At 45.1% G+C, this 16,610-nt stretch overlaps 1 protein-coding gene across 1 annotated transcript in view; it reads right to left on the bottom strand.

Moving 5' to 3' along the window:
• LOC115079605 overlaps nt 1-3,254 on the bottom strand; it is a 105,205-nt gene extending 101,951 nt beyond the window's left edge. The window contains exon 1 of the mRNA XM_029583287.1: nt 828-3,254. Within this exon, the coding sequence (XP_029439147.1) occupies nt 828-3,232 (2,405 nt within the window). The 5' untranslated portion in view covers nt 3,233-3,254. The remainder of the gene's footprint in view (nt 1-827) is intronic.
• Nucleotides 3,255-16,610: the final 13,356 nt, after the last annotated feature.

Raw genomic sequence — 16,610 nt, 5'->3', positions numbered from 1 at the left:
ACTTTGGTTAGCTGCAGTATGATGGTCCCTGCTGAGCTGTCTCTGGCTCTTACCTTCCTGTTTGCTCTCTCACTTTGGTTAGCTGCAGTGTGACGGTCCCTGCTGAGCTGTCTCTGGCTCTTACCTTCCTGTTTGCTATCTCACTTTGGTTAGCTGCAGTGTGATGGTTACTGCTGAGCTGTCTCTGGCTCTTACCTTCCTGTTTGCGCTCTCACTTTGGTTAGCTGCAGTGTGATGGTCCCTGTTGAGCTGCCTCTGGCTCTTACCTTCCTGTTTGCTCTCTCACTTTGGTTAGCTGCAGTGTGATGGTCCCTGCTGAGCTGTCTCTCACTCTTACCTTCCTGTTTGCTCTCTCACTTTGGTTAACTGCAGTGTGATGGTCCCTGCTGAGCTGTCTCTGGCTCTAACCTTCCTGTTTGCTCTCTCACTTTGGTTAGCTGCAGTGTGATGGTTACTGCTGAGCTGTCTCTGGCTCTTACCTTCCTCTCTCACTTTGGTTAGCTGCAGTGTGATGGTCCCTGCTGAGCTGTCTCAGGCTCTAACCTTCCTGTTTGCTCCCTCACTTTGGTTAGCTGCAGTGTGATGTTCCCTGCTGAGCTGTCTCTGGCTCTTACCTTCCTGTTTGCTCTCTCACTTTGGTTAGCTGCAGTGTGATGGTCCCTGCTGAGCTGTCTCTGGCTCTTACCTTCCTGTTTGCTATCTCACTTTGGTTAGCTGCAGTGTGATGGTCCCTGCTGAGCTGACTCTGGCTCTTACCTTCCTGTTTGCTCTCTCACTTTGGTTAGCTGCAGTGTGATGGTCCCTGCTGAGCTGTCTCTGGCTCTTACCTTCCTGTTTGCTTTCTCACTTTGGTTAGCTGCAGTGTGATGGTCCCTGCTGAGCTGTCTTTTCCAGGATATGTCTCGGTGGAGAGTTTTTTCCCCTTTTCATCCACCACGAGTACCCTGATTGACTGTCCCTGCAGCAGGTTGCTCTTGGTAAGAATATTCAGATCCAGTTCTGTAGCCGGACGTGTCTCCTCCTGCAGCTTCTTCACATATTCGTCAAAGTCCTTCTGTTCTGATTCTGTTAGCGTCTGTTTTCCTTCTCCTGGTCTTATCTTTTTCATTTCTTGTCTATGTGTTTGATCAGCAAAAAATCGCTCAGTTTTGTTGCTTCCTACGATCTTACTCACTTTGTTTGTGACTTGTTCACCCAGCTCTCCATTGGCAAGTTTACCAACTTGCTGCGCCAAACGACTTGAGATTGTGCTGATGAATTCCTTGGATAATTCAGAGATCATTGCTTGCATCAGTTCCTTGTGTACCTGCACTACTGCTTCAAGCTGACCCCGCTCATCTTCCCTGTAGGCAGCTGCATTTGGGAATGCATCAATGGTTTCAGCGATAAAAGGTACCACTCTGTTGTCAATGATGTCTTTAGTAGGTATGGCATTCACAATCACCATTACGTCACCAAGATTTATAAAAATCTGTTTAGCAAACTCAGCTTTTTGTAGAATAGTTCCATTAAGTTTTGCTTCCTTCATCACTGTCAGTGCCGCCTCTCCTACAGGTTCCAGCTGAGACATGATACTACTGAGGGTTTCAAAGTCATTGGTGGCATCAGCAACAGCCGATCTACAGACCTCCTCTACCATAGTCTTCATGTTTTTCCTGTGAGCAGATACGATCGTAAATCCTTCCAGGCTCACTCTTGCCAGGACATTCTCAGGCACCGAATCGATGATGATGAACTTGGTTATGTACTTGCTGACTGTGTCATTTGTCTTGATTGCATCAGATATTACCTGTTGCAGAATAGATGAAAATAGGTACTTGCATGCAGCTTGCAGCCCCTCATCCACTGCAAAAGCTAAGGCAGTCGTGGCTGCTAGTTTGACGGTTTCCTGACCAGCATACTTAGCAGCCTGCTTAAAGTTCGTTTTTACAACAGAGCTTAATGCGAGGGTCCTTACTGATTTTGACAGGGACTCTTTAGTAGTTGATGAGATAGCTGATCGCACAGTACTTCTGACAGAGGTGAATATGGCCCTTCCTGATTCAATGGCATCAGCTGCCAGAAGCTTAAAGCTTTTGGTTCCTGTCACCAAACCTCTTGTTACTTCATATACAGTTGTACTAACCTTTGAAATTGCACTAACACCAGCAGTCAGTAAAGACATCCCAATGCTGATGGATTTGCCGATGGCCCATTCAGCCCACTCAAAGGATCCTGTTATCATACCAACCACCCCAGCTATCAAGTCAGAAACACCCTCCATTATCAGCCCCATCCCAAACTGAGTGGCAGTCCCGAAGGAGAGAGCACACACCAGGACCCCGGCCAGAATCTGCAGAGCCCCAAGGATTGCGCAGATCAGCGCATCAATGCAAAACTTGGGCTTCTTCTCTACTTCAAAGACAAAAGACAGGCCCATCTCATACATTCTGTTGAGTTCTTCTGTTGTTATATAGTCAAAGCGATCAGACAGTGAGAAAATGGACATGTCTGTAGTAATCACATCTTCTGCTGCCTCCTGAAGTTCTGATAACTTTGCTATAGATTTGTCAACAAAATCAATCCAGCACTTGAACAAGCTCATGCGAGTTTGCATTTGCTTTGTGAAGTTTGGTTCTTTTGTGCAGTGAGGCTCAAACTGTGCAATGCTGGACATTTGGCAAGCTACTGTTGTATTTGTCTGCTCAGAAATGAGGATATCTAATAGTTTCTTGGCATCATTTAATAAATCAATTGCTCTCTGTTTGTAGCCATTCTTCCGTTGGTTAACTGTAATGTATGCAGAATTGTAGAGTGAAACGGCACTATATACTTTATCAGCACTCTTTGCTTTCTCCCAGTAGGTTAATGCTCCATAATCTTTGTCTTTCTCCACACTGTGTAAAAACGTGCGATCCATAGCCAACCTAATGAAGTCATAGAAGTTCTCTGAGCTACCTTTCAGGAGTTCCTCCTTCTTTGTCTCAAGAACTTGGCTGAGGTCATTCTTTAACTGTTCTAAATCTGCATGGTTATCAATGTCTTTCTCTTTGAGTATTTGCCATAGAGCCCATTTCTCTTTTAACGCATTCAGAGCTGTTCGATAATCCATTTTATCCTTGTAACTACCAAAGTTAGTAGATAGAAGATTTTTATTTGTACAAGTGAAAATATCCAGCTTTTCAACATTTGAGTAATTTCCTTCAAACTCACTAAGAAAATGGCAAAATAATTTAAATAATTCCTCACGCATATGAACCTCATGCAACTCCTTATTCTCCATGTCAGCTATACTTTTCTTCTCATAATCTGCCCTTAGATCCCTCATGATCTCTATTGGTTGACCTTGATAGTTTGGAGCTAAGTCTTCATAATTTAATACCATCTGCACCATCCCTGGGTTTCCCTTCCGAGCTGTGCGTCCAAATATCTGTTTCTCAATCCTCCTGTTTTTAGGGAAATGTGTAAGAATCACACAGAGACCACCACTCTCATTCACATCTTTGGTGATTTTAAAATCTGTGCCTCTTCCACCAAGGTTAGTTGCAATAATAACATCTCCAGAGTTAAATTTTCTGTTTTCCACATTGTGTTTATCACTTCTTGTGTACATCGTTATTCTGTCTGAACTGGAGACAGCCTCATATTCTAATAATTTCTTTTGAAGTTCATCAGCTGTTCTGACATCCTCACAGACCACTAATACAGCTTGACCTTTGACCCACTGCTTTTCACTTGTTCTGTCCTTGACACAATCACAAATTGCTCTGATCCAAGTATCCCTTTCTCCATCCACCTGAATAGGTGGTAATTCAACTCTCTTTGTGTGGCGGTGGGTTGGGATTGGAAAACAAGAGGTTTTGAAATGTTTTCTAAGGAACTCTTTTTCTGCCTCGTCTCCTAAGGTCCCAGAGACTCCAAACATTCCAGTGCCTTTAGTGTATCGCAGGAAGAAATGGAAATTAGACATAAAATTAGTTACATTTGTTAAAGGTGAGATCGCCAACTGATGTTTCATCTCCAGAAACTGTTGTAGACCATCACCCCAGCGTTTGTTCTTCTCAAGTATTCCTGTAGCTCTGAAGTCAACTGGAATAATTTCATCATACTCCCGGATGTTGGAAACTGTTTTATCGTCCCCTTGATCTACAGCTGACTCTATCACATATTCTCGGTTCCTCAACATTGAAGTGGCTTTCAAAGCGTTTTCCACATAGTCTGGGAGTCTGTTATTTGTGTATTCCTGCAAATGGCTTGGCAGCACAAGAAAATTCTCATCAGTTTCTTGTTCTCTTTGTGGGGGTTCATAGTCTTTGGAGAATCTAATACTGGATTTTATTTGATCCACAGTTGATGTAATCAGATTTTCCTTAGTTATCATTCTACAGGCCAGGCCATGTTCCAGAAGGAGCATACGGATCTTGTTATCATGGGTCACTGTGGCATTTGTATCGCATCTCACAGCTTTACCATTCTGTACCTTATAGCATTCAAACAGTACATTGTTTTCCAAAACTGCTTGGAAGACAGTTAAAAGATCTCGCTGTTGAGAAGGTTCAAGTTTATCCATGATTTCCTTAATTTCAGAATCTTGTGATTCTTGACTTGGTTCATTTACTTTAGATGCAAGTTTTTCAATATCTTCCTCAGTGAAGAACCCCAGCTGCAGCCCAGGTATCAGAATGTCCTGTGGGTTGAAATGCTCAGATGTCTCAGACCCCAACACAGCTGTTACTGCAGCTTTGTGAAAATACTGGGCTCCTGTTATCCAAACACATTCTCCAGTCTCAGCATCTTCTATCTGTTGGCATGTGCAGACCTTTGCCCAAATAGCAGCCAGCACTTGTTCTAAATGTCTCATCCCAGTGGTTGCATGTGAGAGGTACGTGACTTGCACACCACTGTCTAAGGTCATGTAGTCAACCTCATCGACAATGGCCACATCAAATGGTCGGTCTCCTCTAGTTTTCGTCTTCTCAAACTCCTGCCTGAGGATGTCAGCAGAGAAGTTACTGACTGTCCCATACACAATGTCAGCCTTATATGCCTCTCTTATGGCCTTGTCTCTTTGTTGTGAATTAGTGCATTCTTCTAATCCTGGTGGAGGTATTACACTACAAGACACATTAAACATCTTAAACAGTTTCTCCCAGTCTTCTTTGTCACGACGTGCAAGTACTGGATTACTTGTTATAACATCAACTTTCTTTCCCCGTATGGCATGGATAAGAGCAAGCATAGCCACAACAGTAGATTTTCCTTCACCAGTGGCAATCTCCAGGAGGCAGCCATTGCTTTCTTGTGTTTCAGAAAGAAGAAGAGTCACCAGAGATGCCAGCTGAGTAAGTGTTGGCAAATAGCCTTCTAGTTTCTTACCAGATTCTGTTACAATGGTGGTAACATCCTGAACAGCAATTGATACACCAATAAGAACTTTAACCAGTTTTTCCTGATCTGGATTTGAAAAGTCCAAAGATTTAACTGTATCTATACCTTCATTCCTCAGATCATCAGTAAGGTCTATCTGCTTAAGATTAGACCAGTATTCAGGAAGTCGGATTCCCATCCTATGAAGGACTGGTTGAAGCACAGACATGATTTTTACTGGATATTTGCTTGCTCTCATCTCATTCACAATCATAAATGAAACTTTGTCCTTTTCTTTTTTTAAATATGTTTGAAGAAAATCCAGGGGATCATCTAGGTTAAGGACATGTCTGGCCACTACATCATCTAACTGGTATGTCAAAACTTTCTGAAGAATGCTCTCTACATTTTGTTGTGAAGTGATGGCCTCAAGAGCCTGAAGACAAAAGATAACAGCCTGAGTCAGGTTCCATATTCCGTTGAATAATATCTGACACAGGTACTCCTGACTCGTGCTGGAGAGCTCAGAGAAGACAGCTCTTGAGAGTTTCCATGCTAAGGTCTTGTTTTTTTTATATAGAGAATCCAGGATAAGGATGATGCAGCTGGATTTATCATCAATTGTTTTTACATGTAACAATGTTTTCATGGTCTCCAAAACTTTCCCTCTTACTGTGACTTGGATAACAGCCTGGAGAAAAGAGAGAGCTTCTGTCAGGGAGAGTCTCTGGTAAGCTAAAGCTTTATCCAGACTCCTGAGACTCCAAATGGGCAAATTCATCTTCCTGAAATACTGTACGATAAGATGACGCTGAAGACTTTCCATGCGTTTCCTGACATCCATGGATGCCATACTCGGATCTTCCTGGATCTGGCTCTCATTTAGGAGCTGTTTAAATTTCTTTTCAACTTCTTTAATCTGAAACAGAAAAGCCAAGAAAAAAAAGAGAGAATGATAGGGGGGTAGATTTTCAAATAGCGCGATTTGGCGTACTTTTGTTGTTTCCTCCGAGGCCGCTCCGAAATCGGAGCGGCCTCGGAGGGAACTTTCTTTTGCCCTCCCCTCACCTTCCCCTCCCTTCCCCTCCCTAACCCACCCGCCCAGCCCTGTCTAAACCCCCCCTTACCTTTGTCGGGGGATTTATGCCTCCCGGAGGGAGACGTAAATCCCCGTGCGCCAGCGGGCCGCTAGCGCGCCGGGACGCAACCTGGGGGCGGGTCCGGAGGGCACGGCTACGCCCCCGGACCGTAACCACGCCCCCAGGCCCGCCCCCGAAATGCTACGGCCCGCCCCGAAAACACCGCACGGATCGGGCCCGCCCCCTCAACACATCCCCCTCGGAAAACCCCGGGACTTACGCGAGTCCCGGGGTCTGCGCGCGCCGGTAGGCCTATTGAACATAGGCGCACCGGCGCGCAGGGCCCTGCTCGCGTAAATCCGGGCGGATTTACGCGAGCAGGGCTCTTAAAATCCGCCCCCAAGTGTCTACTCTGTGAATATCATCATGTAATATAGCAGAATGCTTTGAAATATCAGGCAAATATTGTGACTGGTGGCATAAAGCTTGTCTAAATCATCCCTATAGATGTATTTTAATTACAAATCTAGGAGAATTATAAACTGAAGTTAAATTGAGGTGAAATCTCATGGAAATAGAGCCTTAAATACTTATGATATGCTAACAGCCTGCAGGCTTATATGAGAAATATCAACTGGCAGGGAGGTTTCTCTCTCTGCACCAAGAAGCTGATTTGCTGGATTTTAAACTTAAAATCATGGGAAATAATGTAAATACTGTCCAAGCAGTCCCACAGTGCAAGGGACAGTCAATAGGAGGTCTGCCAGTCTGTTGGCTCGCAGACCCCAAATAGCTGATCAGGACCAGCACCGTCATGATGATTTTCATTCTGCAGCGGCAGTGCAGGGACTGTAAGTCATTGCACACTCACAAACTCTAAGAGCATGGGCTTCCTGTTTCCTATAAAGCTGTGCAAGGAGCCACTGCAAATCCTGTCAGCAAGCACCAGTTCATATTCCTCATGTTGGGCTTTCACATTTGTTGCTGCCCTAAAGATATTGACCACAGCTAGGCCCTAAGAGGAAAGATGAGGACCCAGGAAGGGGCCCTGAAGGATCAGCTGGGTCAGAGGAAAAGGACACTTGAAGGAGCTATGGGTGATGGGAGAGGAGAATGGGCCTGCTATTTTGATGATGTAGACCAGACACTAAAGGCACCACAGGGAAGGCCAGAGCAACATCTCCATAAGGGAACACTTTTCGGAAACAGATCACTGCATTAATCATTTTATATTCAGGACAATCAAAGGAAAATTTAAAACAATCCAGGAACGCAAGACTTTTGAAGTTAAAATGATCAGACACTTTGGAACTCAATAAAGACCTAAGGTTCCTAACAAAAAATCAACCATAAAATTATTTTGCTTGTCACCATGAAAACTCCCTCACCGCTTCACCCTTTCAAGAAACTCAAGCCCCTCTCTTCAACCAAGACTACAGGACAGTGCTCAATCCCTCTTATTCTCAAAACTGGACTACTGCAACTCTCTCCTCCTCAGGCTCCGTTCATCCACCCTCAAACCCCTGCAACTTCTCCAAAATGCAGCAGCCAGATCCCTAACCAACAGCAGTCGATCCTCCCACATCACACCCCCATCCTCAAAGACCTCCATTGGCTCCCAATAACCCACAGAATCCAATACAAAGCCCTAACCCTACTACACAAATCCATCTACAATAAAAATAAGAATAGCTAAAAGATGCCCACCACCACCATGACTCCCAAAGAAACCTCAGATCCAAGAACACCGGCCTGCTAAACATACCCTCCGCAAAACAAGCACACTTCACCAGAACCAGAGAACGTACCATATCAATAGCTGGCCCTTCATTATGGAACACACTCCCTGCACAACTCAGATTGGAGACATCCACCCTGGCTTTCAAAAAAAATCTAAAAACCTGGTTATTCCAAAATGCCTACCAGCCCATAGTCTTAACCTCCTTCCCCCTCCTCATATCATGATAAAATGATGTCATCCTCCCTGCATTGTTTTTTTATCAGTTTTGCCATGGTTTTTTCTTCCATGGCACTGATTTTTCCTTGGGCTCCTTTGGTGCCGTCACTGCCCGGGTGGATGCCATCGACGCACACCCTTGTCTTGTCGCTGCCATCCATACTTAGGTCAATGCCACTGTTGCCCAGAACACTTCCATCAATGCCAGGGTCATTCTCATCAATGCCATCCCTTAATTTATGGATGCCATCTGTGCCCAGGACCTTTCCATCAATATCCAGGTCCTTTCCATCGATGGGCATCGATGCCAGGTCTATTCCATCAATGGGCATTGATGGGCATCGATGCCAGGTCGATTCCATCAATGCCAGGGTCCATTCCATCGATGGACATCGATGCCAGGATCCATTCCATTGATGGCCATCGATGCCAGATGGTTTCCATTGATGGCCATCGATGCCAAGTGGGTTTCATCGATGGCCATCGATGCCCAGGTGTTTTCCATTGATGGACATCGATGCCAGGTCTATTCCATCAATGGGCATCAATGCCAGGTCGATTCCATCAATGAAAGTTGATGCCCAGATCGATTCCATTGATGGAAGTCGATGCCCAGGTCAATTCCATCGATGGGCATGCATGTCAGGTCGATTCCATCGATGGGCATGCATGCCATCGATGCCAATCCCAATTCCAGGGGTGACATCAGTGCCAAAGTGGATTCCATCAATGCCAATGTCAGTTCCATTGATGGTATCCATGTCAACATTAATTCCATCGGTGCCCATGTCGCTGCCATCAACACTCATGCTCGTAGCACGGATGCCATGCATGCTATTGCTGCCCTAATCAATCCTATTGATACCATTTGCATCCATGGCCATACTGTCGATGGCCGTGGCCATGCCACCGATGCTGTCAGTGCCCACCTCCATACATCAATGCCCTCGACACCCACGTCGACTCCATCGGTGTCTTTGACATTCCTATCAATGCGGTCATCGAATCCGTCGATGCCGGTATCTTTTTCCATTAACAACAATGTTTTTTCGACCATTCGATACCACATCGTTCCCATAGATATCTACGCCGATGCCGTCAGTGTTCCGTCACTGTCATCATTACTCTGGCTGAGTCATCGATGTTTTTCATGACATCCTCGAGGCCGCTTCGGCCGCCATCGATATCGTCAATACCAACATAGCACCGCCACGTACTGCCATCACCCGATCACAGTGCTCCATGCTTTGGGTTCTTTTTAAAGCCCCGAATTAGCTTATGACAGTACATAGTGCCAGGAGCATAGCAGGCATGCTGACAGTCTGTCATCGATTGCCATCCAGGACAGGGAGGGATTCCATCTCAGTGCTGGGGAAAGACCAGGCAGAGCACCGTGGCATGCATCATTGCCAATACAGTGATAGTCTGCCGCCGACGCCATCCAGCACATTGGTGCTATCCTTCTCGATGCTGGACAATGCTCGGGCCGAGCAACATCACCACTGCCATCAGCACTGTTCTGCACAGTTTTGGCAGTCCTTGGTGCTCCAGAAACACCGGATCGAGGTCCGAAGAGTTCTGCAATGGCGTCATGAGACATCGAGCCGCTACGATGAGGGTCGGGATCATGAGCTCGTTAATCGGCTCCCCTGTTCCCAGCATGCCCCACCGTCATCAGTACAGGATTGTGGCCCTCCGCTAATCCTGGTGTAAGCGCCATCCACGCCCAGTCTGTCTCCTCTATACCTGCGCTACCATATCAGGCATCAGAGTTGAGACAGACGTTACATCCACAGGCTACCCCTCGAGGACTCTGGATATCGATGGAGCCAGCAATCTTCACCGAGCCGGTGAGCCATCCTGTGGCGATCCACGTCGGATGGTAAGTACCCGCTTCGGCGGCATTCCCTTTGAGATATGTTCTCTAATTCGGGCCACATGGCTCGAAATGTTCTAGGTCATGTACCTTCCAAGAACCGTATTGGTGTCACATATCGCTATGCCAGCTATGTCAGCCACAATACCAGGAGAACCCTTCTATTATTTCTTTGGGATTGTATCAGGGCTTCCTCCCTTTTTCAGCAACGAGGCTCTGTACTAATTAATGCTCTGACTTCTGGTTCCTGCCTCAAAACCAAAGTTCCAGGTGCATTCGCTGATCTGCTAAACACGAGATTCAGCAAATATTACCTCAAGTACAAGTCCACCTTGAAGCCTGACGACAGGTCTCAGTGTCTCCTTGTACAGCACACAGAAATGCGGGTCAGACTTTACCGCTCACACTTCCGTGGGAGCTTACATCATATCCAAATTACATCAGCCCCTCCAATGGGACACTTCCCGGTCTCCCATCTGGCTGGATATCAGAGCGGCCACCCCACCTTGTACCAAACTTCCCTGTACACTCCCCCAGCCACTACAAAGCGCAGAGGGGGGGGAGGGAGGGGGGTTGGGGAGTTTTAATTACACTATTCTTTCTTTCAACAGAAAGTAGTTACTCTCCGCGTATCCTGGACCTCAGAAATACCAATTTTCTTCAGAAGGCACAGGTAAAATGGTATCTCTCGTTACCATGCTTTCATATCGCAGTAAGTACATTACTCTAATCTTTCTATGTGCTTTATGGTGAGTCAACAGTATTATAATCCCAAACTCTGCTGCTTGCACCAGCTTCGGCAACTGGGGTATTCATTGAATCACTATCGGTGATTGCTGTTTCTCTGCGGAGTGCAACGTTATTCACGCTTTTTCTTGCATGGACAAGTGCATAACCACAGTCAGTCCACGCAAGGAGCTCTAACTTCTATGCATTTCCTAACTGGGATTACTGTCACTGCCATAAATCCCTTATACAACACTTCTGGACACTACAGTCATCATGACCTTCCTGTCCAACATACGCGCAGACATTCTAATAAATTATTACATGTCCCTGCGTGCATTTTCCATATCCTCAGCCCCTCAATTCTTCATTGTTGGGCCATGGGGTTTTTTCACTATGCACTTTCATTAAAGAAAATTGCTTTGAGTTGGATTCAGTGCAATTCCATGATCAGTGGGTCTAAGCTGTTCAACCGCTTTCTACCCTCATTCATATTCCAGACATAGAACCAAAACCTAGTCTGATCCTGCTCATGCTCGCATTTACTCAGGGTTGTAAAGTTTGGCCTAAAATCTTCTCAACCCAATTTGCATCTATTCCACTCCAGGCGAAGTTTCCCTTGAACTTCCTGGAGCTTGTAGCCATGAGCTCTGCCCTGATGCCTTTCAATACTGCCTCTGCAACAAATCCTTGTGCATACAGACAGATAGCATAGGGACAATGTGCTTTCCAACATGCAAGCATGCACAACCTCTTAGCTGCTCTGCAAGGAAGCTGCGCAGCTCTACCCTTGGCCCTTGCTCACTCCATGTATCCTCGGGCCACTTATCTAAGAGATTTACTGAACGCAGTAGCAGACCTTCTCCATGTAGGTTTCCATCCTCTCGAATGGTCTTGGACTACATGTGTAGCGGGAAAGATCTTCTAACGCTGAGGTCAACTGAACTTGTCCTCTGCATCCGAATCAAACCATACGGTGCACAGATTCTACTCCCTACACATGTTTCCAATGCGTTCCCATAAACGCCTTTCTTCCATCAAGGGCCTCTCAAATGTGTCTCTTCTGCACTCTTCTAATGTTGAACTGGGATGGGGTTCACTGTTCCTCAGACCCATGTCCTGACCGAGACCAGTATGCTTCCCATACTTCTCAATCTACCACACCAGTAACCAATTCGCCTTCTCACAAATCAGTCTCAAATCGTAGACTCATTGATGTTCTCAGGTACTGGTAGCGTCACAAAACTTTCCACACATAAATCCTACCATTCAAAATGGCTTGATTTACCACATGACGCATACAAAAGGGTATTCCCTTTTTCTTTTTCTACACCACTCTTTTTTCTTGCTCCCTCGGATTCTGCTACCCAGACATCCTCCACGTACTACACCTCTGTTCCAATTCGTGTATCGTTTGGGAGTGGGGATACCCGATTAACGGTAAACCCCTTCTGAGTCAGCTTACCATGGATTATCCACTGATCAAGCTGCCTCTATTTTCACTAATCACGGAATGGAACCTATATCTTATCCTTATAAGTCTCATATGTTCTCCGTTCGAGCATTTCCATTCCTGTCTTTTCACAGTTTGACTTAGGAAATACTTTCCCTCATAAATGACCCCCCAGACACACAATAGTTTGCCCTTATTCAATACCTGAACGATGGTCTTTTTCTCCTCCTGAACGATGGACTCTGGCACTTCTAAGCACATTATGCTTTAACCTGTGTTCTCTATTGTATTATATTTATAATTAATACCTGCTTTAACCTCTTTCCAGCTGTTTAAGCTTCCAAGTTCTTACTCCTTGTTGAATGTAACTTTACCTTTCCACTTCTATTGTTTAATTACTTTAGTTGTCGCATGAATAATACCACTCAGATTTAAGTGATGGCGCGAAGGTAAGGAGGAACACTTACTGATGCAAGAGTGATTATTAGTGCAGCAGCATCGATAGCGTCTCAATGTAGCTCTGCAAGTACAACAAAATGCAGTCTGTGATAATAGAGCTATAAACATAAATTTTATACCGTGAATAGGTACCTTTTCCTCACGTAGTACTGACTTTAACGATGCTGAACTGGAGACAACTCGCTCGGCCGTGAGACATCTATCGGCAGCAAAGGGAAGGAAGAACGCTGACCTTTAAAGAGGCAAAAGGACCGCCAATTTGTTATATGTGTCCTTAAACGGGCATGTACGTCATGATAGACACCATCTTGGACGAAGCACTTGTCCAAAAAAGGAGGATGACGTCGGACGCCATATTGAATTCCTCTCTGATGGAAGGCAGCCCCGAGACTGTCCATAGAAGGACATGTACGTCACTGTCGGCGCCATCTTAGAGGGAGGAAAATCATAATCTCTGAGGCAATAAAACAACAAGAACACTCAATGTGGGGATGTGTAGGCACAGCTGGGGGGCTTAAATAAGAGTGTACCACTCGATTTTTTCATTTATGTAAAGTTTTTCCGGATAGCAACAGAGCCTTTTCCAGTGGTACCCGGCCCCCTGATGAAGGAGGTCCACTCCGAAACACTTGGTGTCAGGGCAACGTCGGAGTTTACCATTATTTCAACATCACTTTAAGGCTTGTCGACGGACATTACATGGCAAGATAAGTACATTTATCTTTTAAGCTTTTTCATTTATGAAAAAATCGAGTGGTACACTCTTATTTAAGCCCCCCAGCTGTGCCTACACGTCCCCACATTGAGTGTTCTTTTTGTTTTATTGTCTCGGAGATTATGATTTTCCTCCCTCTAAGATGGCGCCGACAGTGACGTACATGTCCTTCTATGGACAGTCTCGGGGCTGCCCTCCATCAGAGAGGGATTCAATATGGCGTCCGACGACGTCATCCTCCTTTTTTGGACAAGTGCTTCGTCCAAGATGGCGTCTATCATGACGTACATGGCCATTTAAGGACACATATACCAAATTGGCGGTCCTTTTGCCTCTTTAAAGGTCAGCGTTCTTCCTTCCCTTTGCTGCCGATAGATGTCTCACGGCCGAGCGAGTTGTCTCCAGTTCAGCATCGTTAAAGTCAGTACTACGTGAGGAACAGGTACCTATTCACGGTATAAAATTTATGTTTATAGCTCTATTATCACAGACTGCATTTTGTTGTACTTGCAGAGCTACATTGAGACGCTATCGATGCTGCTGCACTAATAATCACTCTTGCATCAGTAAGTGTTCCTCCTTACCTTCGCGTCATCACTTAAATCTGAGTGGTATTATTCATGCACATTGTCTCTTGCACTCATTTCATCTACAGCATGTAAAGTTTTTCCGGATAGCAACAGAGCCGTTTCCAGTGGTACCCGTTCCCCTGAAGAAGGAGGTCCACTCCGAAACACTTGGTGTCGGGGCAACGTCGGAGTTTACCATTATTTCAACATCACTTTAAGGCTTGTCGACGGACATTACATGGCAAGATAAGTACATTTCTCGGATTTAAGCTTTAAGACTTGAACAATCCGTTTTAGAAGTACTTACAGGTTCAATGTGCATAAAAGGGCAGCTTTTTCGGTAAAGCGCCCCTTACATCCAGCCCATAGAGACCAATGATTAAAAATAATTTAATGCTATCAAAAGCTTACATTAGCTTAGCCATTTGGCATTCAAATATGAGGTCTCTCTGAACTTAGCCACTCACTATATTGTTTCAGGATTTATATTCACGTAGTTTTCACTATTTACTTCCTGTTCATGTGGATTCTTTATTTTTTGTACAGATCTCAATGTCAGCAGCATATGGAATAAGGAGTAAGAAATGTACTGAGCATGCTGTACTGAGACCCTACACCGCTACCTGACTTTGTTGCTCCAATAAGTCTGGAATTTAATTTTATTTTGTTAGCTACAATATAGTGCTTTTTCTTGCTCAGTAATTTCTGCATTATCTGTGTTTGCTTGATTTGAAATCAGTATTTTTTCCTAGCTATATAGCATTTAAGAATCTTTGCTAATCTTTAAGTAGCCATAATGCAGAGTACTATTTCTTGCTCAGTAATTTCTGCATTATCTGTGATTGCTTGCTTTGACATTTCCATTTCCTTCTTGCAGCCCTCTCGCTCACTTCCTTTACCTTCTTTGGAGCATCAATACTTCTCTTCTTTACCCTCCCCTTGCTGGTTACTGTGGTTTATCAACTCCAGGTTTGGTTTGCTCTTACCTGGAGGATCCTGGTAACTTTTTTACTTCTCTTCTCAAACTATCAATTCCTGCTAATAGACTTGGTGACTTTATTTATTTATTTATCCATTTATTTATTTATTTCCGGATTTTTTTATATACCGGGGCACGTAAATAGCATCAACTCGGTTTACATTCAAACATTAATTCAGCATAGCGCTTTACAATATAACATAATAACTGAAAGAATACAAAACCATGTATCACTTTGTATTACAAGAATGAGTATCAAAATATAAGTGTCTGTGGATATAACTAGAAAGCATGGAAAAGGAATCAGTTCATTAATAGTAGGCTTTTTTGAATAACCAGGTTTTTAGGTTTTGTTTAAATTTTTTGTGGCAAAGTTCCTGGCGTAATTCAGAGGGCATGGTGTTCCATATTGTGGATCCAGCAATGATGAATGCAAGTTCTTTCGTAGTAGAAAGATTGGTCAGATTAGGAGCGGGGATCTTCAGTTTAGCTAGATGCTGGAATCTGGTTGGGCGAATTGATGTTTTGAATTGTAGGTGATCGGTGAACCAGAGCATATCTCTGTTGTGAATGGCTTTATGTATAAGCGTCATGGATTTATATATTATTCTGGAAGCCACGGGTAGCCAGTGCAATGACTGAAGTGCAGGAGTGATGTGCTCGTGGCGGCTTGTGTCGGTGATGATGCAGGCAGCTGCATTTTGTAACATTTGCAAAGGTTGAATTGTTGTTTTAGGTAGACCTAGTAGCAGTGCATTGCAGTAATCAATCTTTGATAAAATAGTAGAGATGTGAATCGTGTGATCGATCGTCTTAACGATCGATTTCGGCTGGGGGGGGGAGGGAATCGGATCGTCGCGGTTTTGTTTTTTTAAATATCGTGTAAATCGTAAATCGGGGGAGGGCGGGAAAACCGGCACACTAAAACATCCCTAAAACCCACCCGACCCTTTAAAATAAATCCCCCACCCTCCCGAACCCCCCCAAAATGTCTTAAATTACCTGGGGTCCAGTAGGGGAGTCCCGTTGTGATCTTCCACTCTCGGGCCACGGGTGCGTTGATAGAAATGGCGCCGGCGCTACCTTTGCCCTGTCATATGACAGGGCAAAGGTAGCGCCGGCACCATTTTGCTTCCTGTCCCCCGACGTCACGAGCGTAGGAGATCGCTCCTGGACCCCCGCTGGACCCCCAGGGACTTTTGGCCAGCTTGGGGGGGCCTCCTGACCCCCACAAGACTTGCCAAAAGTCCAGCGGGGGTCTGGGAACGACCTCCTGCACTCGAATCGTGTTGCCGTACGGCCGGCGCCATTTTGCAATATGGCCGGCGCCATATTGCAAAATGGCACCGGCCATATTGCAAAATGGCGCCAGCCGTACGGCAACACGATTCGAGTGCAGGAGGTCGTTCCCGGACCCCCGCTGGACTTTTGGCAAGTCTTGTGGGGGTCAG

The sequence above is a fragment of the Rhinatrema bivittatum genome, chromosome 1, assembly GCF_901001135.1.
Source record: "Rhinatrema bivittatum chromosome 1, aRhiBiv1.1, whole genome shotgun sequence".
In the NCBI taxonomy this organism is placed as follows: Eukaryota; Metazoa; Chordata; class Amphibia; order Gymnophiona; family Rhinatrematidae; genus Rhinatrema; species Rhinatrema bivittatum.
The sequence above is the reverse complement of the archived record's forward strand: the minus strand, read 5'-3'. Positions and strand labels throughout refer to the sequence as shown.